The sequence below is a fragment of the Nymphaea colorata genome, chromosome 10 (assembly GCF_008831285.2).
Source record: "Nymphaea colorata isolate Beijing-Zhang1983 chromosome 10, ASM883128v2, whole genome shotgun sequence".
Classification (NCBI taxonomy): Eukaryota; Viridiplantae; Streptophyta; class Magnoliopsida; order Nymphaeales; family Nymphaeaceae; genus Nymphaea; species Nymphaea colorata.
Genome location: NC_045147.1, coordinates 20,973,015 through 20,998,398, shown reverse-complemented (window position 1 = coordinate 20,998,398; position 25,384 = coordinate 20,973,015). Strand labels below are relative to the sequence as shown.

Sequence of the window (25,384 nt, the reverse complement as noted above, 5' to 3'; positions counted from 1 at the left end):
TAGCCCTACCCCTACTGATAATGTCATGTACTTTCAAGGACTCCTTTCTGATGAACTGTTAGTGATACTTGACATAGTTATAACATGAAATCGTTAACAGTTGACACTTTTGTGTCTTGAACCTGTTTACCTTCATAAATCTATAAGGGGCTATTTGGCATTAGGAACAGTGGTGTGGTGCAGGGACGAAACTAAGATTTTTTTCAGGAGCGGGCTGGTAATTCGGCTGCAGGGGTAGAACTAGGATTTTTTTCAAGAGCGAGCCGGTAATTCGACCTTTGGATCCGAGTAGGGTCAAACTGAATTCTAATACAAAAAATACATTACGTAATTAAAAAATATTATTTTTTTAATGTAAAAAAGAAATTCATTGGCTGGAGTGGGGCCATTGCCTAGGCGAGCCCCCCTTCCCTCCGCCCTTAATGAATTTGTTCGAAAATGATAGTGTGTTCATAGAACACTTTTCATGAAACACTCCTCCGTTGTTCCTGATGCCAAAACCGCCACTAATAAACATATTGTTCCTGATGCCAAAACCGCCACTAATAAACATACCCATTTAGAAGTAAGTGGAATATGGGAAAGATTTAAGTGGATCGTATATATTTGATTATAAACCCAATTTGGAATACATTTAACCGAATAAGGTAAAGAAAGTTGAATTTGACTGCTAACCGTACTAGACATTTGTATAGGGTAAAGGTAAATCACATATGGTATAGGTACATGTACGGGAAACAGATACAAAATAGCAATTTTAAATGTATATATATGGGGATCGAATATATTTATATGGGCGTGTTAAAAAAAATGCAAAATTAATATAAACAAGAAAATACGAAACGGGCGAAAAATATTTTTTCGATAATTAATATGAAAACAATATGCAAAAACTTTAAAATTAATATGAAAATACAAAAAAAAGGTCAGCGTATCGCACAAGCAAGGGGTAATTTTATCGTATCCGTGTTACTTGGATGTTAAATTGTGTGTGAAAATTTATATAATAAATGACATTTTCTACCGCTTCGGTGAATATAGGTTGCTTGAGCCTATCAGTAACCACAGCAAAACATAAGATATTCGGCGGGTCCGCATTGTCATAGAAGATAAAGCGCGCGCGCCACGATTCCCACGTAATTCAGGAGCTCACCAGGCACGCGCGTGACGAGGAAGGGGAGTCTCCTTCCTTTGCGGAAGGTCATGGCTCTGAAGTTAAACCCTTCACTGTAAGAGACCCTCTCTCTCTCTCTCTCTTTCGATCTTGATATTTTTTTTCTGATTATGTGCATCAGTTTGTTTTCTGAAGGACCTTGTAATCGTTAGTGCCCATGGTACCTTCCGGTTTGATGTTTTATTCTGTTAAAATGTAACAAGAACCCGGGAAGCTCGATTATTAGGGCAAAAGCGAAAAACAACCGTGGATTGGTGACTGCTGCAAGTTTGTAGTGAGTAGAAATCGAAAGGTTTCGGAGTCTGATTAAGGTGATCTGTTATGGATCGTGTGCTTTGCTTTGGGTTTGAGCGCATTTTTTCGGCTGCAACTTGGCGTTGATGCGAACTCATTATTTTGTCTAGATTGTGATGCTTGTTCGGGGGCGTTTTCATATTTCGTGGTGTTCCACAAGCCTACATTGTTCTTGGGCATTGATAGGAGGATTCGGTTGCGAACAGCTTGTGAATGCTTAGGTCGGAGTGCGATAGTGTTGATCCTTGGAAACCGTCGTTTAGAAAGCTTGCTTTTGGAAAATGACCGAATCCGTGAATGTGGTTCTGTCCAATTTGCCGGAACCCCCGGTTGTTGTTGCTGATGACTGCTGTGTGGTCGACAATTATAGCAGTTATGGAGTATTGCTGGAGCGGGTGCTGTGTACTTACATTCTAGTTACTGAAAAATAGATATGCATGTCAGATTGAAGATTTCATCCATGTAAGTGGTAGTTATATATGGCGGATTGAGGATTTCAGATCCATGTAAATGATCGAATAAAGAGCGGCGATCAGATTGTTTGGGAAAAAGTATACAAACGGAGAAAACCGTTCAAGGTGGAACCGGTGCAAGTAATAAAATAATAGGTAGGAAGCTTTGGGATAGGTGGTTATCGTTCAATTTCGGTAGTTATTTCTCTTTGCATAATCCAAATCTGGGTGTACTTATTGGGGTCAGGGAGGACTTGTACGGTTTTACGGCCGCTCCAATAAGGGCTGAAAACTGGATTCAACCGTCGAAGAGGGTGTGAAATGGTGTATGGAACCAAAAGAAGCAAGGCTATGTGCAAACCCTTAGGGCCTATATAATTTTATTTGAAGAGTGCATATGGTACTGATACGTAAGGGGAGCTTAACGTGCATCTTGTTCTACGACATGGTTGGTAGCAACTAGCAAATAAAAGATTCCCAAAATGGTTCTTGCACAGCTGTTCGTCTTGGTCTCCGTGCCTCGTCAACTTCAGATACATGGCATAAAGGTTGAAGAAAAGAGCAAATGATTTTCCAAACCTCCGAATCTGAATTCCAGTTTTATATTTGCAACATTGCTTTCCTTACACTAGCTTTTCCGATATTGGCTTCAATTGGATTTGTATATTGCTTGTAATAGCAAAAACTATTGTTTTGTCTCTGGGTTTAGGACTTGGGAATATCTTTACCAGATCAAGCGCAGAGGATGCACTGGTATTTAATTTCCAATCTTCAATTTGAACAGTCTATGTGTGACCCCTTGACCCAGTGGACGGAGCTTTTATTCACAAAAATCATTGCCTTCTATTTTTTGTTGATTTATCTATTAGAAAATATTGGTTTATTGATAGGAATTTAGTTATAATATGATTCATGACTTTTGTTGATTTATAGATGCCACATCCAGTTGCATTCATGTGCTTCAGAATCACAGAAACAGTTATGGGGTCTTCATCTCTACTCAGCAATCCCATCAGGTCATCTCTCTCTCTCTCTCTCTCTCTCTCTATATATATATATATATATATATATATATATATATATATATTACTAAGCACTTGTTTTTGTCTTTGATGATAATGTTCCTCGACGTTATTATATCTGATTAGTGTTTTTAAATAAATTAATCACATTTAAATTGTTCGTGATATTGTGCAGAGTTAGATATGGTGGTGACATTCCTGAATCTCATAGTACATGAGAATGACTGCTTTTCTTATTCTTTTTGTCTTTTCTTTCTCATTATGAGATGTCAGACTTTCCTGTTGAGAAACTACTGACTGTTTCTTACGTTGGAGTCCTGAATGTGCTTCCCTTGAGTGGGGCATCTTTCGCCTTTGTGGAACACCACATCAAGGGATATGATTTTAAGACTGGTTAGAGTAAATTCGTCCTCCATTGGGTTGTGTCAATATGTACCCTATGTATCTTTCTAAATACATTATTCTGGCATAAAAGGGCCAATGACATTCTTGATATTGTCATTCTTCAATTTTTCACACAGACTCATGTCCATCTACTCTATCTAGGCTATATCTCAGGAGATTCAATGGGTAGCATGAAAATATGGCATAACCAGAAAAAGTGCCTTAGAACACTCGAGGACATGTTTATTATATTTTACACATTATTCAAATTCCCTATTTGATATTGAAATGCGTGCTGCAAGCAAAATACACATATTTTGTTTCCTTTTTTTTTTGGTGGTGCAGAAATAATCTTGTTGGTTGATTCATCTTTTTGTGTGCTCCTTGATCTGATATGGTTTTCTCCATCATGCCTTTTGGTGTAACTAAACGTAAATGTGTCATTTTTCATTTCAGACAATTGGCATGCATATTTGGTTTGGTTTTTATTTGCCATTCAATTTATCCTAATTCCTATGTAATGAACTGTGTGGAATCTATGAAGTTGGTAATCTGTTTGGAATTTTAACTTTCAGGCAGGAAGAAACTAGGGGTTTTCTCTCTGAAAGCAGGTCTTTGGGATTCTATCAAATCTGGGTAATTGCAGATTCCTCAGATTATGAAGTTCACTAGCCAGTAGAGCATCAAATGTCCTGTCTGTACAGGCAACCACACAGTAGAATATCTGTTCTATCAGTTTTTCTCGTTCCTATCATGTCAATTACATGATTATGACAACATTAATCTAAGACGCTTTATGCACTGTCTTTCAGCACTTTATTGAAGTACGATATTATTTTCATTAATTCCATAGGATGAAATCCAAAAAAGAGTTCAGTGGATATTATTAGTTGCACAATCAGTTTTTTGTTGATCGATGAGCTGCAAAAAAGCAAAAAGCTGAAAGTGAGCTTGTTGCTAGCTGCAAAAAGCTGAAAGTGAGCTTGTTGCAAAAATTATTGGTGCAATAGTGTTATAAATGGAAGTTCATTACCACAAATGACAAATATAAATGGAAGTTCATTGCCACAAATGAAAACCACATTTAACCAACCTGAAGGAAAAATTTTCAGGATAGATAATGCAACTCTTGAGCATATTTTTCCTCATGAAGCTACGTTTAGCCTAATTATTATGTTATTTTTTAATGATTTCATAGTCTGGATGAATGAGATGAGATATCTAAATCTGCCACCTTGGGTGCATCGCCAATAGTTTACTTCTGTATGAGAAATATAAATAACTTTAGATGAGACTCGTGTCGTGTAAGATTGAGGAATTTTTTTGGTGGAAAAGACTTTCGAAGTTAGGCCTGGATGTTTGGCCCCCCTTCCCCTTTGGTGTGTGTCTTCTAGGTGTCACTTGCTCTCTAATTCTGGTCAATAATCAATACGCCATTTAAATTTATCAATAATAATAATAATAATATGGCATTTAAATTTATCAACTAAGCCCAGGATTATGGATCAATGACACCTTCTATCTATTCCTTCCTTTTTTTCACTGAAGGATGTAGACAGACAAAAAGAGGACTTAATTCGGTTGGGAATGGTCATCCAGATGGAATTCTAGATGGGCATGTGAGAGTTGTTCTCCATTTGCAGACATAGACGGTTAGAGGCTACAGCTGAATACCTTCCCTTCATTAATAAAAAATGACAATGTTTCCTATCAGTTTTAAGTCTTTGAAAGGAGATGCCAAGAGCTTAATTTCCAAAATGCTGTTAGTCTTTTGATTGTTTATGTGATCTTTCAGTGCCTGTCAGTTTATGTTTTCTACGACTAAGCCTCGTATTGTTGTAAATTTATTATATTTGTTGTGGATGGTTTGAAACTTCGAATATGGAAATTTATGCAAATACGATATATGTTATATGCATGTTTTACCTTTTACATAGAGTTACTTTTTTGTGGGTTTAAACTTTGCTTTTTTGTGACTGTGAAAACACATTCATACAAAGAAACTATGTTTCTAATTGCAGCTTTGTGAAGAGCAATACAACACAGGTGATTGAACCATCTTCCACTTTCTCAGAAGAGGAGGAACCAATGCCTCAGGATGTTGTACTTGTTGAGAAGAAAGTTTCTGATGGAACAGTGGAGCAGATAGTTTTTTCTTCAGGTGGGGATGTGGACGTCTATGATGTCCAAGCTTTATGTGACAAGGTGAGGACTGAGGACTAGTTTGATCATTTGATTTTATTTGTAGCAGGCAATTTATTTGTAGACGAGTTGGATGCTTGTAGGATATATATGTATAGCTTACCAAAAGGAGGATTTACTGCTAGTTTATCACCGAGTCAGATTGCTGTTCATCTGTATATTCAACAAAATATACAATTGACTTTTGAAATATTTTTGAATCAAATAATTATGGAGCAGGAAACTGGGTATTCCAAAGTCAAACCCAGACTGTGCCGTAAATCCTTCGCTATGTGACATCCTTATTCTTCTTATTTCTGTGGTGGCAATTAAGGAAAGGATCAGAATATTAGCTTAGTTGTTTCCTGGTTGTAAGTTGCTGAGCAGGTTATTATATGTGTGTTTTCAATAGGAAATGTAAATATTTAAGGAACCTTTCGTCCAGTTCTTGTATGTACTAAGCAATGTTTTGCATGTGACAGTATCATCATGGTTTTGAAATATTTGAATAGGTCGGGTGGCCAAGGAGGCCACCAACGAAGGTTGCAGCGGCACTTAAAAATAGCTACATGGTTGCATGTCTCCATTTGATAAAGAAATCAGCAGATTCAGGTACCATGCCTTGAGTAGCTTTCTTCACAATTTTTAGATACTGTCTGAGTCGTAGTTTTGCTGGTGTGAAACTCTTTATATCATCTCCAATTACCCTGCAACTCAGAGAAATGATGTTCTTATTTTGATTGAAGAAGTGTGTAATGTCAGGAGATGATCAGAAGGTGCTTATTGGCATGGCACGTGCTACATCTGATCATGCCTTTAATGCTACAATCTGGGATGTTTTAGTGGATCCGTCTTATCAGGTCCAAATTCTACTATATTTCAATTTTCATATATAGTTTTTTTTTCCTTTTTTCTTTTTTTATTTGTATGTTTGTTTGGCAGTTCATGACTGTTTTGAATTAAATGTCATTGTCCAGGGCCAAGGGCTAGGGAAGGCTCTTGTTGAACAATTGATACGCGCTTTGCTTCGAAGAGACATTGGGAACATTACCTTGTTTGCTGATAGTAAAGGTATTCTTACATTCTTGGTACTTTATCGTTATCTGCTTTGCCACCAATTTCAAATTACTTTAACCTTAAAGGCTTAAACATTTTATTTGGTTATTTGCACTTTATGCCGTTCGTTATAATTCAATGCTGTCATGCTCTTCCATTTCTTGGTTATGTTTGATGAGAACTATGGTAACCTGTTATCTGTATTTTCTCATTTGCAACCCATGCTAAAGCTGCCAGCCTGACATGCGTCAATCTCTTCTTGTCATTTGAAAATAGCCTAAATGTTTCTTGCTTTTTCAGATCAGACCAAGGTTAGAGAATAGCCGGCTCCAGATAGATGGAGTTTTTATAATTTAGTTATGACAATGAGTTCATCATAGTCTGAGTTGGTTTTTATTGATTTTAGGATCAAGGGAACTAGATTTTAGGGTTTTACACTGTTCAAGAGGCCATTCTAGGTAAAACACCTGAAAATGGGTTTCTTTTATCAGTGTGTGTGTGTGAGAGAGAGAGAATGTGCGGTGACATACTTGGAAAAAGGTACAAATACCAAATACGAGAAGAAATTAGAAACGACCACTTTCTTATTGGAAAAACTAGTAGGAAGCACAGCAGCAGGCTCCCGTCTGAAGCAGACGCTATTGTGCCTTTTTATCAAGCAGAAACTTTGTTGAAATTTCATTTATGCATGATGGCCAAGTTTGTTTGCTAACACTCCTTGCAACTCTGTTCAACTGATGCAGTTGTGGATTTCTACCGAAATTTAGGCTTTGAAGCTGATCCTGAAGGAATTAAGGGCATGTTTTGGTACCCAAGATATTAGCGACATGGAGAGAATTTGCTTGGTTCTCCGTTGAATTTAGTGCTTCAACTGCATTCTGGCAATCGTGGGATTGTGGATGCAGTTGGTTTCTGTATGTACACGTTGATGAGGTAAATCCACGGATGGTTGATGCTTCTTCTTCTCTCTCTCTCTCTCTCCCCACCTTGCAAACCATGCGGTGTGCAGCTGCAAAGATTGATCCCGGCACCAACCTCACTTTAGCCCCCTTGAATAGGCAAATCAGATAAGATACTGCATCCTTCATCTTCTACCTTCTGGCTCAAGTTCTCGTGATAACATATTCTCAAATGAGAAACAGGACCGGGTATCCAATTCTTGAGTTCTGGAGAATTTGTCCCAATTTTCTTGGCAATAAAATTTAATGATCTAGTAACCTTCGGTGTGCATTCAACGCTATTTTTGGGTTGAAGAGGAGGAGGAAAAAGACAAGAAATGGAGTGATTAATGGTGATGAAGGAAATAAATGGAAAAAAACTAGTATATATATATATATATATATATATATATTTTACAGGAAGTTAAAGACCTGCTAAATTACCTATCGGAGGTCCGGAGGAATATTTGTTTTTGTGATGGGGGATCACGGCAGTGGTGGATCTACATGGGGGCTGGTGTTCGGCCAATGGCCACCCACGCTAGCCCTTCAGAAATCTCTCTTTGGCATTTAAGCTGAACCTGGGTCCAGCTGGACCCACATGTAACCCCCACATCAGATCCGGATCGATGACTTAATTGCCTTTTATCCAAGAAATTCTGGCTTCGTCATGCGTCTGGAGACATTTTTTTTATCTGAACTCTAAAACCATGGTAAAATAGCAAGAAAGGAGGAGCAAGATTGTCCCACTACTTGGTTGGCCTACGTCTTAGGTGTCCAGCCTCAGAGATTTCTCGTGCATTCAAACACACAGTAAAATCATGGACTCCTCTCTCTCTCTCTCTTTCCATATGAAGAATGCTGAGCCTGTCATAAACTAAAAACTGTAATGCTTATAATAGTTTTGTGTCGTCTGTTAGGACCAACAAGTAGGCCTTCCGTGTGGTGTGGATATGTCTGCTAACTTACTTTTTCGAGCTTCCAAAGGTATATGATAAGGTTTCTGATTTTTACTTTTGATTTTTTTTTTAATCATAGGTATTTTTAGAAGCAAATTGGAGTCAAGCCCATCCTTAAGAGTGATGCCATTCAAAACGATTTTCGCAGTGTTTTTTCGATGTCATTGAAAGAAATCTGGATGAATCTGCCACAATTTCAAAAACTATGTTCTCAATCTATAAATTTTTTCAAACTACTCCTCGAAATTGAGTTGATTTTTAACAGGTTACATGTTATGAGGTGACATGAATGGAGCTTCACCCTAATAATACACAACCTGGAGAAGCTTACGTGTCCTAAGAAGGAGGCTCCTGTTACGACCCGACCTCTCCACAAGTCGCCCCCAAGAGATGACTGAACAAATTTTCAGTAAAATTTTGTACTGATTCTACCTTGTTGAGTTGCTCTTACATAAATTTCTTATTTTTGTAAAACATTTTTCTTCTCATATAACAAAACCGAGTTTCTTCTTTTCCGAAACGGCGTCATTTTTTAAGATATTGTTTTCCGCTTTCTCAGGTCCACCGTCCACGGACCACGGTTCCCGTTTGGCGGTAATCGGCAGAAGTGTAAGACCGTCTGTGGAAAAAAGGTAAAAGAAGAAAGGGGTACCGAAATTATGACGACACCGGGTTTTCCCTCGCTTTTTTAAACACCGCCGGCGCGCGCTCGTGCTTTCTTGTTTCAAATCCCTTCTCTTTCTTGTTCACCCCGCGCGACGCTTCTCTCACTCGCGTCCTCGACCCTTTCCTTCCGTCATTCTTCTCTGAGAATTTTCATTCTGTGAAGTCAAAGATGTCGCTCTCGGAAGCCCCATTAATAATGCCAGAGAAGGTGGAGGCTTTCGCAGGCATGACGATGCCCTCCTCCTTTTCCTTCGGATCGAATCGCCCGACGCTATCGCCGTGCGACTCTGGCCGATGCCTCTCTTTTCGCGTCCATCTCCGTGGTTTCTGGACACTTGAGATGCCGGAATGGAAGAAGAAGTGGTTGCTGATCCTTGCGCTAATTATCGTAGGTTATGTTGTTCCCATCCGGTCTAAGTGACGGATCCATCGGAAGGTACGACAAGACATTCACTTCTGATCGGAGTTTCTTACACTAAAAAAGCACTTGTAGCGAAGTGGAGTCTGCACCAAGGTGACCCATTATCTCCTTTATCTCTTCATTCTAGTAATGGGGGTCACTAACAGAAGGCTGATCCACTGTAACAGCAATCGCCTGATTCAAGTGCCTAGATGCCTGGTCCAGATTGAGGATCTCAAGTGCCTCATGTTTGCGGATGATTTTTTGGTCTTCAGTACAGCTACCCGTAAATCTCTAAGGAATGTTAAGGCTCTTCTTGGAAGACATTGAAGCCAAAGCTGAACTGGTTATCAACTATGCTAAATCATCATTAGTCTGCTTCAATGTTAGCACTGGAAAAGAGGAGGAGTTGGCCCGTATAGGAGGATGGAGGGTGGCAAGGCTACCCATGACCAACCTTGGGCTTCCTTTGTTTGCTGGAAAGTTGATTGAAAACCACCGCTCAAGCCTTGTTCTCAAATTTGAACGGAAATTGAGCCGATGGAAGGGGCAGCTCCTGTTTTACGCAGGGCGTCTTTGTCTAATCAAACATAATTTATCTTCCTTGTTAGTATATTGGATGTTTGCTTTCAGGATTCCCAGATTTGTCCTCGACACGCTTGAACGCAGTATGGCCAGCTTTTTATGGGCTGACAAGGATGGGGAAAAAGGTATCAGGCAGATATCGTGGAAGACTTTGAGGAACCCAATGGAGGAGGGAGGGATGGGCTTGAAGTCATTGAACCCTTTAATGTGGGCCTGTTGGCCAGTAGACTCTGCGCCAAATTCAATAGAAACTCCCCTACTTGCTGTTTGGATAGATAGGAAGCATTTCAGCAAAAGGCCAAAGTCTGTAGATCCTCAAGAGTCCATGGCACCGGTCAGGGTGCTGGAGCAGTTTTGGGTGGGCATGGAGTAAAGTAAAGGATAAAGTTATGTGGAGGGCAGGAAATGGTAGAAAGATAAGAATATGGACAGACAGGTGGAGAGAAGATGTTCTAGTTCATTGTATCAATGGAGAAGTTACAGTGCCATTGTGAATCAAATCAATGTGACCATTGTAACATATTAATTATAGAAAATTATTAACATGAATGAGTGTATAGGACATTAAGTTCCAGAGACGTAGACATACAATCAGTGGAAAAAAGAGAGTTGCATGGTTCTCAAGAAGTGAACAAGTAAATCTATATGTTTGTTTGTCTGTGCTTCTAACGTGTGTACTTTAGTTTGACAATTGGATCTTGTACTAGGTAAACAGCCAAAATTACAAGATCCCCTAACTGCAGTAATTTTTTACAAGTATATCATTCTAAAGGGTTAGAAAAATCACATTTGTGTATCTTAAAATGGCTTAAGATTGCTGTAGTTTTGATCCTCAGCAGAAAAGCAATTTAGCCATGGAAAACAAAAAAAGGGGTGGGAGAGAACACTATTCAAAGCTTTACCACAGACAAGCAAAGTGAAAATTTTAGGTTCACGAGACCAACTAGATAAGCATAATTTACCAATTTTCCTTCTTTTTTTGACATTTTTTTCTGTAAGTAATTCAGCAGATAAAATTTAATCTGACGACGAAGAAACAAAAATAACTTTCGAGTTATGTCAGTTACTAATATTGAAGAAGACTAATCTACATTGGCTCATGCTATCTGTCATGTCAAGAATAATGTTGTGATCATCACTATGCAATACTCATCAGCAGCATCATTCTATTTCTACCAATGCAGACAAAAGGGATAGGGGAAACCTAGGTAAGTCACCTAGTCAGATGAACGGGAAAAGGAAATAGGAAAACCAAAAAGGACAAACTGAACTTTTTTTTCTCAAAAAAGTGCACAGTTTCAAGTAAGATAATTACGTTCATAAGATAACTGCGTTCATTTCTGTTTATCAGGTCTTCTTGCTGTTGTTAAAATTGTAAATGAATGCATTACATAGATTCATGGCCATGCAAAAATGTGCATCATATACATGCCTATGTATAGTTAACAAAATATGGGGACTGACTACTGAGTAATTACAAAGAGCACAGAGGCTGCCTATGAGCTACCTGAAAGACTTGATTGATTCATGAATAACTTATATTTTGACAAAGCAACTTCTCATGGCACTTGATGAGCCATCAATCAAATTCATGAAATGGTCCATGAAAAGTCCACATATTCCAGAAACTATATCTATATGTGTAAGGAATGGATTCAACTACTCCCGTCTTCAAAGCGCTTTTTTCATCCCCCCCTCCCAAAAAACCTTTTTGCTCTCACTTTGGAGGATAATGTAGTCCTATGATGAAATTGGTTTAACTCATTTTCCATACAATCTATATATATATAGGAGTTCTATGCTGCCATGTGTCAATATCGCTGCTAAAAATTAATTCTAGCTATCCGACACACAGCATAGAATTCTCGTGTACACATATATATGTATTGCTCAAAATGGTCCATGAAAAGTCCACATATTCCAGAAACTATATCTATATGTGTAAGGAATGGATTCAAGTGCTTTTTTCATCCACCACACCCCCCCCCCCCACCCCAAAAAAAAAAAAAAAAACCTTTTTGCTCTCACTTTGGAGGATCAAAAGGTAGTCCTATGATGAAATTGGTTTATGTCAATATTGCTGCTAAAAAATTAATTTTAGCAATCCGACACACAGCATAGAATTCTCTTGTGTACACATATATATGTATATTTTCCCATTACTCCAATATGCTTCTTCTAAGCTTCAATATCCAGAAAACTAATTCTCACTATCATGATTTAAATGCATGCATGTCGTTTGAAGATTACACCCATCTGTTTTTTTTTTTTTTTCGCAAGTCTCATATCTCTTAACTCATCATCCTTTTGCACATGGCTTTGTAGCACCTTGATGCATCTGTTGCGACATGCAATTTAATGTTGCAAGAGCCTTAGGAACTGTAGCTTGGAAGGATCTATTCCTGACCTAAGCAGCATAAAAGAACATGATTACTTGTAAGTTTTATAAGACTTTACAGAAATTCGCAACACAACTTAGCATTTTTTTTCTTTTGCATTTGTGCTTTTGCTGTGGCATCTTATAGGGACCTCAGTTGGAATCATCTCAATGGATCAATACCAACAAAGAAGCCCTCTGCCAAATAACTACCATGTATGTACAATAGATGCTCCCATTAAATTACGCATTGTCACTGTTGCATTTTTTGAAGGTGTAATTGTTAAAACTTAAAAGTATAATCTGCATATGTGTGTGTATGCGTTAGATCCTGGCATTGTCAAGTGCAAGGACTATCTAGCTTTTGTCATGTTCCTAAGTTGCTTTCATGAATCCAACCATAAGCATGAACTGGGATGTGTAAAAGTATAGCATTTAAGAGGAATCATAAATATACAATGTACGTGTTGGATTTTTTGAAATAATGAAATACAAGCTACGCATTGTCTTTTCATGCTTTATTTCCTATGGTTTTGGATAATAAATAATTAGAGTTGTTATGTGCCGCCAAATTCATCAAAAAACAGCTTTGAATGCTGAGAAAGCCAAACAGCTCCAGATGTCATAATCTAGGTACCTCTAACTCTTTATATAATATTCTATTACACATATAATTTGTATATCTACTTGTGCAAGTGTTTCTCTCCACATATATGTATATAACCTCTTGCATTTTCTTGTCTGCTTCTCTACTATTTTTCCTTTTATTATTTTTTCCTGTTTTCTTATTAGGTCATCATACAATTGGCTGGCTGAGCTATTAGCTAGCTCCAGCTGCTAAAACATTAAACAGTTGGAGCCAGCTCAGCAGCCATCTCCTTTCTTACCTCTTGGATATGCTGACAGGCCTCCTGCGTTTGCAGCTCCTTAGCAAGCTGTTTGATCTAGTCAATGCATTCCTTTATTGTGTTTGCTATATTCCTTGGGATTTTTGTGATATTCTCCTGTGGGTATTATTATTGTGTTTGCTATATTCCTCTATAATTAATTTTTGTTGGATCCTGATCTAATCTTATCCTGGACGTTGTTCTACCACTTACAATAATCTACTAATTCTCATGCCTCACAGTGTTTTATCGAATAACGACCTTTCTGGAGACTGGAACTATTCCTCGAAACTTTTCTGGGCTTCCTCGCAAAGACTAAGTTTTCTCTGTTTGCCACACATGCACATAGGCATAAACTGCAGGCACCTTTATTCTTAGTTTTTTCAGGACATGCAAATCGGCTGGATCTGGGAGAACAAAATACATGTAGATAGCTGGATATGGCAACCCAAAACAGTAAAATGAAGCTGCTATATTGGTTCCAAACAATTTGCGTAAGTGAGATTGATGAGAGAATGCAGAGAATGCTTTCCATCATGTCTTCTACATGACAGGGACTCTTTGAAGGAGGTTATTTTACACATGCTGTATTTTACTGGGTGCTGGTGGAGATCCCATTGCGGCTTCATGTCACTAAATTCAATAGTCAGATGACTTAGTCACAGTAAAGTGTGACATGCATCTGCGCAAGTTTGTTGCTAAATGTTGATGAAACATAAACTCACAGATTTGTGAACCTATTCTCAAATCTCAATTACTTAAATTTCATGCTTTTGCCATGTACATGTGTTGTTTTGCATTTAATGTTAAAGCTGTACCTGCGGCATTATGTACATGTGGGTGTTGCATGCTGCACCTGCACCTATGCTACAGGAGGTTCACTGAAGGAGTTACTAGTATATGCTTTCAGTTTGAAAAGCTTGAGCTTGTACCATGATTTCTCGTACAGATCTCTTGAAAATAATCAGTTGGAAGGTTCTATTCCAAAAGATCGGCTAATAGTGTATGTCCTCAACTTAACTTGTTGTCTCTTGCTTTCATTGGTTATATTTCCCTGTAGCGCTTTAGCTTATTCTATCATGATGTTGCTAGTTGACAAGTTGACCCTTTGTTTGTGGAAACCACTTATGAGGAATTCCATTTGACAGATAGAAGTTTTCACATGATTTTTTTTCCACATGTAATGGTTGATTTGGCTTCTTTAGGTTTTGAACCGTTAATGGAAACTGATATTTTTGTCCTTGCCAGCTCACAAGCATCGGTGGCTTTTGCACTAAATTAATAGGAACTGACAAACCACAAATTTATCAGCATAACATTGGTCAAAGGAAACTTCTATTAGCTACAAAGACAAAAATAACTTTATGTGTGAATAATGATAGATAAACAAAACAAGAAAGTAATAAATGGGACTAATCGATAACCCTCCAAAGTCACAACCAATCAAACAACTTGAGCATTGAACAAAGCGTTGTTAAATACATGAAAAAAAAGAATACCAGCAGAAATATGTAGCAATAGTTTGCTGCCCACTATGCAGAACTACATGCATCAATATGAATGAACTTAAAAGCACAAAGTTGCTTCAGTTTGAGGGTCACAAATTTGTCCATAATGCATAAAATATATCTGAATGTAACTGAAAACAATAGAAAAATCTAAGAGTTTTGTGAGAAGTACAAATTCATGCATCTAGTCCTGAGGATGCAGGCAGTCACTAATAATCATTTTGAAAAATCCCGAAAATTGACAGCAGAGCTAGCATTGTAGGGCATGCAAAATCAAATTGGGTTTCGAAAAGAGATCTACTAACCGCACCATTGCATGTGGGTCTGTTCCATCAGATGCTGTATTGCAGATTCAGGATGGCTAGAGTAGTGGTTGATGCTGCAATCAACGGTTGTCTGTCAATATATGAATATATGCAAAACTTCACTAAATAATGACACAATACGCTTATATAGATGCTTTATCAGCCTGACTATAAAAGGCACAGTTAGGGATGTGGCAGCTAGTGGCAGCTATTCCAGGTTGTTGAGATATAATAGAGACCCTGATTATATTCTCCACATAGCCCACTACACCTGACATAGACAAGATAGGCTCAACAGTATTAGCTAATGATTTCACTTGTAACATATCAATTATAGAAAATTATTAACATGAATGAGCGTATAGGACATTAAGCACTTATATGGGTCGGACTGTAGCTGATAGAAACAGTGAAAAAAGACAAGCCACATTGAGGTTGCAGGGTCTTTTCAAAAGGTTCCAAGGTCTTTTCAAATACCTATCGCACAACACACCAAATAATAAAACAATGAAATAATGCACAATACAAAATTATTGAAAAAAGATTAAATCAAATGACTTATCATGCACCCAATGAACTACCTTTATTTTTTTCCTTTCTTGATATACAGAAACATAGAATTATAGAACAAGGAATTTTCTATTCTTGCTTCCTTTGCAAACAGTTCAATAAAACAAGACAAGGGAAGGAGGGAATGAGGGAGGGAGAGAGAGAGAGAGAGAAGGGTAGGTATGTGGTACCTTAAGTAATAAATATCTTGGTGAACATTCGAGCTGTAGCCCTCACATAATCATAGAGAACATCCAAAACAGCATATGGCAATCATAAAGAACATCCAAAACAGCATATGGCTTTTGAGATGTAGCTGCATTGTCTAAATACACCATGCTGGAACCATTCACCTCATATAAAATTTATGTAGTCACTCTCAAATCAAAATGAGGAATCAAGCCTCCACCAAGTAGAGGCCTCTTGGAAATAAAAGACAACCAGCAGACAATTCAGGATCATGTCCAGTCACATGTAAATTAAAATAAAGGGCCCACCCAGGTGCTAGAGGAATAAAAAAAAATCAAGCCCTAGATTGATGACATAAAAATGCATGCATACGGACATGGGTCGAGCCAAAAATTAGTAAGGTGGGGAAAGAGGGAGGGGGCATAAACCATTTTTAAACAAGTATTGAAACGTTCAACAATCGACTGATCCTTTTATTACAGAACTATACTACATAAAAGATTTTAACTGCAGCTAGAATGAAACTAAGAATAAAGATGAAACTAATGGAATTTATATAACTCATAAAAACAAGATTAGGTGAAGCCAAGGACATACAACTATGCAACTTCAATAGAACTTTTCAAAAATATCACCTCGTGCTTTTGAAAAGAAATACCCTAAGTTTGGGTTATGCAGTTAAGAACTTAAGATATAATAATGAGTCAACTTTAATCACTTGTCCCGAATGGCCTACCTCTCCGAAGACAAAAGGAAATGATGGATAATTCATCACGTTCAGCATGGTTGGACTAGGTTTGAAGGGTTTCATCTATTTCATGGAAGGACTAGCAATTTGGTAACGAAATGGGCAAACATTTTCAATACCAAAGGGGGATTGGTTAGTTCCTCCTATGCATAGGATGCCTGGAAACATATAAGAGACGTCAAGTTTTTACTTTGAATTTTGAAATAGTTCAAAAATGATCAATTCAACTCATAAGCTTGAGTGCTCGTGTTGTGCAAATAATATAACCTTCATTTACCTATAGTACCATACAAGCATCAGGTTTTATTTCACATTGATGTTGTCGAATCTCTAGAGGGAATGTCTTTCAATTTCCATAATATGAACATAAAGGAATCATCCTCGGCATCCTAGATAATAAAAAAAAGGAGCAGATATTGACCCCCAAATCGTACATCCACGAAAGATTGTTACATTCAATTCTTGCAAGTTCAGCCTTCACTTCTTTCATCTCTTGGCAGGCACCTTTTGTTTTTTTTTTTTGTTGTTCTTTCTTTTTCTTTTTTCTTTTGCATTTGGATTTTGCCTTTTGATTTTTTTTTTCTTGTATTTGATTTTTTTTTAGGCCGACCTTCACCTTTGAGGGAATACCTCACCACCCCAAAGGCTACTACGAAGCTCCACCGCTTTGGTGGTTATGTGTAGCTTTGTCACGTGTCCAACCCGCTTCACCTTACGGGTTTTCAACGAGCCAAAAGTTCATAAGTCATTATCTTCGCGAAATAGACATAAATCACCTTTATGCCTACCCAGTACTCTCGATTACTGACTCAGAGGAACGACTACACAAGCCCCGAGCCCATCTCTCAACTCTCATTTTGCTACCTGCCAAGATCTTACAAAGCATTGTGGCTTCTCCCTCAAGATATTTTCCTGCTAAAATCTTTGCAGACACTTGATCTTCAGAGTCAATAGCATTTCCTAGTCTTGACTTTCTCAACTTCATAGGATTTTTCTTCACTGCTCATATCCAGGACTTTTTTTCAATTTTCCTCTTCCATTGATGGACAACAAGAACTTGAAATTTCCACCTTTCACTTGGAGAGGTACTAAGAATAAAGCAAGGCACATCATTGTGTTAGAAAACACTTTTAAAATATTTTTAAGCAAAACTGAAAAGTTACTCTTTTACAATAGTTCTTGACATCAAATGGTGCGTCACCAGAAGGAAGGAACTCTACCCCCTAAAGAGATGGATGAATGTAAAACTTGGCTGGTTAAAAGAACGAACTTCACCAACTCTCCCATAAAAGTAAGGTCTTCTATACAAAAGGTTGGTTTAAGGGTGACGAGTTACCACAAAAGTTGGGTCTTCAACTAATTGAAAGTTTCACAAATGGTTTGGGTAAAGTTCTTTTGTCAAAAACCACTAAAAGTTCAAAAAGAGGGACAAAACATTAGTACCTAAAAGAAGAGGCATCGCTAAGATCTCATTTTTATGATGCAAAAATCCAATGCCCTAAATAACCCCAAGAATCACAATGTTGTTGTTGGTAACCAATTAATTAGTTTTCCATATGGAACTTAAATCAAATTAGACCTTGGCCCATTAATTGGCTTACATGTAAATAACCAACTAATGCTTCTACAATCAACTCATTTTTTAGCACTGAAAAAGGGGAAAAGGAAGCATCTCCAAGTCAGACTAATTATGTGCAGCTTTAAGTCCTTAACACTAAAAAACCATTTATACATGCAAATGCATGAACAGAAACAAGGGTACTTACATGGATGTTTTTTTTGTTAATTTTACTGCACTCTTTAGTATGCTTTCTTCAATGAGAGAAGAAACTACAACTAGAGCAGCAATTGATGCCAGCATGGCATCAAGATCCAAACCAAGGTCAGACATGAGATAAATATAAAAGCATGAAAAGTATGGCAGAAACATATAGATGCTAGGGCTTTTTAAACGATATCCAACTTTAATAGGAGCAGCACAAAAACATGGAACAATAAGAGGCGTGACATTATGCCAACAAAAAACATGGAACAATAAGAGGCGTGACATTATTCCAATAGAACCAAGCAAGCAGCTTTGCTTGGGACAGCATACAAGACAAGTTTAATTTTCACGCACTTCCTTTGGGAGAAAAAGGAAAAATTACTGTACTCTTTAGTATGCTTTCTTCAGTGAGAGAAGAAACTACAACTAGAGCAGCAATTGATGCCAGCATGGCATCAAGATCCAAACCAAGGTCAGACATGAGATAAATATAAAAGCATGAAAAGTATGGCAGAAACATATAGATGCTAGGGCTTTTTAAACGATATCCAACTTTAATAGGAGCAGCACAAAAACATGGAACAATAAGAGGCGTGACATTATGCCAACAAAAAAGCTCAACAAAAAAAAAAAAGAAGACAGAACATAAAATCAAAGAAGTGAAAAACAACAAAAAATTTTGAAAACCTACGCTATGAGCCGATCCTTAGAACCATAAGTTCTGTTCTCCCAAACTGTGCCTGGAACCATTCGACTGATTATTTTCCAGAGATCTGTAAAAGAATGTCTCTAGTAAGCTTCAGAAAATACAAGCATTTCAGAGTAAAAACATACAACCAACTCATTGATGATACTGTAGTGAAATTGACAATATAAAAGCAACACCTATGGATAGAAATATTGCCTTTCAAGTTCGATATGAGACGAGGGAGCTCAGAAAAATTTTGAGGAAGAGTACCGACGAGGTAAGGAAAAAGCTAAAACCAAGGCCTGCAAGCTGTGAATCCTTGAAGCGAAACCTGAAGAAGCCCCAGACGAGGAAAAGAACCAAAAAAAAAATCAGCCCACTCAGAGAGAGAGAGAGAGAGAGCAGTCCTGGAATCAGTTTCAGGACTGATTGAGTTGGTCACGAGAAAGAGAATGCACGTTCTTGCAGTTGCAGCGATTAGCTAAACCAAGAAGAACACGACAGAGAAAGAGAAAGAGAGCACCTTGCTGGATGGTCGCTTCTGCGGACAAGGACAAGGTGGCTGCTGCTGGACGGACAGTCGAAAGCAGCCGGAACACGGCGAGACGGAGGTTGCTGGCACAGTAGAACGATGGCGAGCTAAAGTCGGGAAAGGACGTCTGCGTTGAAAGTTTTGAACTCGCTAACATTTTGAAACCAGTTCAAAAAAGGAAGTCACGAAATGGAAAGCCTCGGCCACGTGGGAGACCGTTTTGCCAGGTAACCGTAACTTCCTAACATGGGAGACGAATCGGCCTGCGACCATCCCTTAATTGTAGTAGAAAAAGAAATTGTGGTTAATCTTTTTTTATTGTGAAATTGTCGTGAATCTTGACCGTATTGTGCAAGCAATCAAATAAATAATATCAATTATACTGAAAACCAAAATGCGAAGAGTTATTACCAGGCTTAATCAATTATTAACTGGTAATTAAGGAATATTTAATCTTGAACTTCTTTAGTCTATCACTATTTGTAATTAAATGACCGTTGATCCAGCTTAGTTTCATTAGCGACTACTATTCTACCTTGACCTTATACAAAGGTCTCTCACGTCCTCCACATTATTACACCTTTGCCCTCAGTCTATGGAGGATTACCAGATAGAGCCTTTCTTTTTTTTTCACATATCCATTTGACTTTACTCATCTTCTTTTTTTGTAAAAGGATTCAATTGCAATGCAAATGTATATAATATACATCAGCTGAACAAAAAAAAATCAGTTTGTGACACGAGTCTCTCAATATTTCTTTTTTTTTTTCTCACATGCCAAAAAATTGCTTTTTATTTATATAAGTGCCTCTTTGGATATAAAAATTTCTGAAAGAGTCCAGCAAATTTTTGTGGACTTTGGACAACTGCACTTGCCCCTCACTAAAATACTTCAGTGGTAATAATAAATAAAGATTTAAATAAAGGGCTACAGGAAAAAGTGGTATGCTTTTGTTGGTAGGACAAGAGCATGCTTATGTATAAATTTCATTTATTCAACTGTCTATTTGGTATATATCAGGCGTTCAAATGTAACGACTTGCATGTGTTTTTATTGCCCGTTAAAAGTTTGAGCGTTTCTTTTTAAGGGCAAATCTTTGGCAAAGTAGACTTGATTTTAAAGTGGCAGTAAAAAGAGAAGGCAGTTCTGGTTTGCTGATTGCTTGTTCATTTTTTATTAGTGCAGTTGTTGCAAATAGATCAGCACATTCTTGATGACACTAATTCACTTGTAAAAGTAAAGTTGCATTTTTTATTAGTATTACTTTTAACCAATCATCCTTTGATAGTAGCGATAAAAAGCTAGTAACTTTCTAAATTCTAATACTTTCCGCAGAGTTAACTAGATCACAATTCTTATGGCATAGTTAGCAAGAAACGTGAAAGTTTATATTTTCATCGAAAAGAAAACGGAGAATGTATTATCTTCGTTTAGTTTAACAAAGTTAAATGTCATGATTTGAAGAAAAAGTTACATATTTACGCCCAAGTTTTGCGTCAGTAACAGTGGGTCCTTAACTTTTAAAAGTCAACATTCATTTATATTGGCAGATGGCCACATCTTTGATGGTTCCCAACGGAGAACGTTACATAATTAACGATATGCGAACATATACTATCATTTGGTTAGATGAACACCGAAAATGCCCTTAACCTAATTTCTAAACAAAGAACAATGTTTCTTTTTTTCACTCTAGAAGCTGTTAAACGGCTTCCAGTCAAGAAGCTGGAGAACCAAAGCAATTGGGTTGAACACAATGCAAAATCGGAAATTACCTTAGCCTAGCAGTAATGCATTGAAAAAGTCGAGTTTGTTTCTCAAGTATTTCATAAGGGGTGCTTTCGGGCTCATTGTTGACCACTTGAAGGTACATTTTTCGGCTACGATGCCTTTGATTCTGCTGACTCATCTTCTTTTGATACTTTCAACGCATCTGAGCTGCCGCCTGAGTCCGAGTAAGCATCATTCGACCATCTGCTCAATACCTTTGAGGCAAAATCCTCCGATTTTCCCTTAAAAGCTGCAGTTCCAAGGAAACTTGTTTCCTTTTCTTAGATAATTATAACTTCAAAAAGTTTTCAGATGACAAATATAACAACACAAGGAGTCCTTCAAACCGAATAGATTGCTTATTGTATATCTTGAAGACAAAAAATCAGACATTAAAGTTACTTCATGAATACTGAAGCTTGTTTCGAATAGAAACTCATTTCATCGCTGATGGACATCAGCAACGCAAAACAGTCTATCAATGAAAGCAGACTACCTTATGATGTAATTTTCACATTAAGGCAGAGCATCCTTGTTCATGTCCACATCACTAATCATCACAGTCCGAAATTGAGATGATTGCCAGGATTGACCATAAACTAGTAAAGAAATAGAAAAATGCAACACTCTAGAGAATGTACAGATTTTATATTTATTTCTTCTAATCAGGAAATATTGCACAGGAAAGGCTAAGGCAAAATCTCATATCTGATGCAACTCATTTCCTCGTCAACCACAATATTCTTTTTTTTTTTTTTTCTGAAAGGATGACATGACACTCTTCCCACGAGAACCACAAAGTCAGAAGCCTTTTTTTTTTCTGATGGAAATGCTATTCTAAATTTTGCCATTGGAACACCTTCATTCTAGCAAACATGGAACAAGGAACATTTAATAAAGCTTATGGGTCTCGTCCAAGGGAACAATACCCTAAATAATGCACGGATTAAGCGTCAAGGCCAAGTGCACGTAACTATACTAATAATGTGCCATACTGATAACCACCATACTCATGATGCTAGCAAACACCTAACGCCCACCACTTTTTCACTAAACCGACCTCACTACCCAAACAGCATGATAGAGTTATTCGGTTTGCACTGTCTAGTGGAACCTATGCCTAGTCACGTTCACCATCATGAAGAACAATTGCTCCTTGTACATACATAAGGAACCACAGCATGAAGCATAATGACTTCGCATCCAGTAACTGAAAGTGCTCTGTTACTAATTAATGCATCTAGTTGTTGGAATAAAGATCCAATTACTATAAAGATCAAGGATCAATTCATAAGATCGAGAAAGTGAGTGAAGGTATTGGGAAGGAGTAACCAGAAGGAACAATTAAGATATGTCGAAGTGCAGTTGATCTAACCAAGCACAATATATTACAGACTACAGTCAGCTGATTTGAGGTATGAGCATACCAGTAAATGGCAACTGCTAAATCCATATGGACAATGTTCTGCCCGAATACGTCGTATGCGATTTGTGATAAAATATTCATTGCCAGTCATGGAATGAATCATTGAATTTGGCACCCGATCCTATTCCTCTGCTCGGAATCATGGAAAATGATCTCCAATGCGGATCATAGAAACTAAAATTTTAAGTTTATACATCTAAAGGAAGATCCGAAAAAGCCGTTTTGACCATAAAGAATGCAATCAAACGCTAGCCAAATATGTGCGATGATGCCACAAGGCAAGAAACAAAATAAAATAAGATGTAAATGGTGAATAGTAGGAGCGGATTCACAGCAATCGTCGGGAAATAAACAGTCAATAATGGAAAATAATCTCCAATGCGGATCACAGAAACTAATGCGTATAATTTGTCTGAAGGAAGACCAAAAACGGCTTCTTCACCAGAAAGAATGAAGCACGAGACAAATATGCTTGATGATACAAAAGGCAATAAACAAAATAAAGCAAGGTCGTAAATGGTAAACAGTAGGAGCAGATTGAGAGCAATCATCGGGAAACAAAGAATCAATTGAAATTGATCTCCAGCGTGGATCAGAGAAACTAATGTGTTTAATTGCTATGTCTGATCAAGGAAGATCGACAAAAGACTTCTGCAGCACCAGAACAATGCAACCTAACGGAAGCTAATTATGCGTGATGAAGCCAAAAGGCAATAAACAAAATAAGACAGACTCACAAAGTATAAATGGTAAAGAGAAGGAGCACATTGACAGCAATAATCGGGAAACAAGGAATCAATGGAAAATGAACTCCACTGAGGATCACAAAAACTAATATGTTTAATTTCTATACCTGATCAAGGAAGACTGGGAAAGGCTTCTTTGCCAGAAAGAAATCAAGAATGCAACGTAGCACCAGCAAAATATGCGTGATGAAGCCAAAAATAAATAAACACATAAAGTAAGACTGTAACTGGCGAATAATAGGAACAGATTGACAGCAATCATCGGGAAACAAAGAATTAATAGGACATGATCTCCAATGCTCTGATCACAAAAACTGGTATGTTTAATTTCTATGTCTGATCAAGGAAGATCGACAAAGGCTTCTTCGCCAGGAAGAATACAATCTAAGCCGAGCCAAATATGCTTGATGAAGCCAAAAGGCAATGAACAAAATAAAGTAAGACTGTAAATGGTAAAGAGCATGGGGGAGTACATTGAGAGGGATCATCGGGAAACAAGGAAGCAATGGAAAATGACCTCCAATGTGGATCACAGAAACTAAAGCGCTTATTTCTATGACTGAAGGAAGATCGAAAAAGGCTTTTTCACCAGAAATAATGCAACAAACAGGAGTCAACTACGCCGGATGAAGCCAAAAGCCTGTAAAAGAAAAAGAAGAAGACTGCAAATGGTGAACAATAGGAGCACATTAACAGCGATCATCGAGAAACAGAAATGAAACATAAACTAACTCTATAATCGAGGAAGAAGCGGGAAAAATAAAACGAAAGAGCAAACTCGGTTTGACCCTCGGGCTTCAGCCACAAGAAATCCATCTCCGTGGATCGCCGCAAATGCGATCGAGACCGCCACTTGCCCTGGGTCCTAACACCTGCCGATCACCGGAAGACACCGTTCCGGTAGCCTTCAGTGTTAGTTGTTTGAGGGACGAGCCGATGCCCTAGCGTACTTCTCCTGCCTCTTCTGGCTCGGAAGCATACCGAGAGAGAGAGAATGGCGGGTGAGGAGGTATGATTTTGGATAACATCTTCGTTTTCGAGGTTGGAGGAGGCACGGTGATAACGGCGAACGGAATTCTTGATTTATTGAAAACGCCCTTGATGGAGTCGAAATTACCGTCGATTGAAGATGAGTAGCTGCAACATGCAAAGGGTGTTTTGGGAATGAAACATTCATGACCGTAACGGCTACAAGACGCGGGAGCGGGAAGCGGAACCTGGCGCGTCGAAGAATGAGCGAATTAACTTAAATGCCCTCGCCTTGAGCAGAGATTTACTGCCAAATTACGTTAACGGCGAACCGCCAGCTTGTGTTTTTGATGGACATATTTGCGACAACGTGCCCTTGCTTTGCATTGAGAAGATTTCTTTTTTAATTTAAATTGTAAGTTGGTTATATCCAAACACCTCAAAATGAGTTTTTATATATTTTTTTATTGTGACAAATTTGCTTGTTTTCTTCTCTTTCTTTTAATGTTTTTGAAAATAAGAAGACCGATATTACACGGCTAACGCATTTCAGAAATGCCTTATAGGCTTCATAGGACCATGCTGGTTTATTTAATTAAAAAATTCAAAAAACACACTTAAAGATTTTATGATAATAAAAAAATACATTTCACGTGAATGAAACGTGAGAGTGGAAGCCTTCTTCCCCCTTCATTTGCTCAAAGAGTTCAAGATTAAGTCGGTGATTGGCTTGCCTTGCGTTGAAGGATTTAACTTTGCAGTTTGATTAAGACACTCCTAAATTTGTCTCATGGATCGAAATAATCTGTTTTT

General features: G+C 37.8%; 1 protein-coding gene across 1 annotated transcript; it reads left to right on the top strand.

Moving 5' to 3' along the window:
• The first annotated feature begins 1,075 nt into the window (after positions 1 to 1,075).
• LOC116263430 (histone acetyltransferase TAP1) lies at positions 1,076 to 7,524 on the top strand. The gene is made up of 8 exons (XM_031643191.2): positions 1,076 to 1,229; positions 2,854 to 2,936; positions 3,902 to 3,962; positions 5,348 to 5,531; positions 6,020 to 6,119; positions 6,270 to 6,367; positions 6,485 to 6,578; positions 7,307 to 7,524. Exons 1-8 carry the CDS (start codon positions 1,204 to 1,206, stop codon positions 7,384 to 7,386), a joined length of 726 nt encoding a protein of 241 aa, XP_031499051.1. The 5' UTR covers positions 1,076 to 1,203; the 3' UTR covers positions 7,387 to 7,524.
• Positions 7,525 to 25,384: the final 17,860 nt, after the last annotated feature.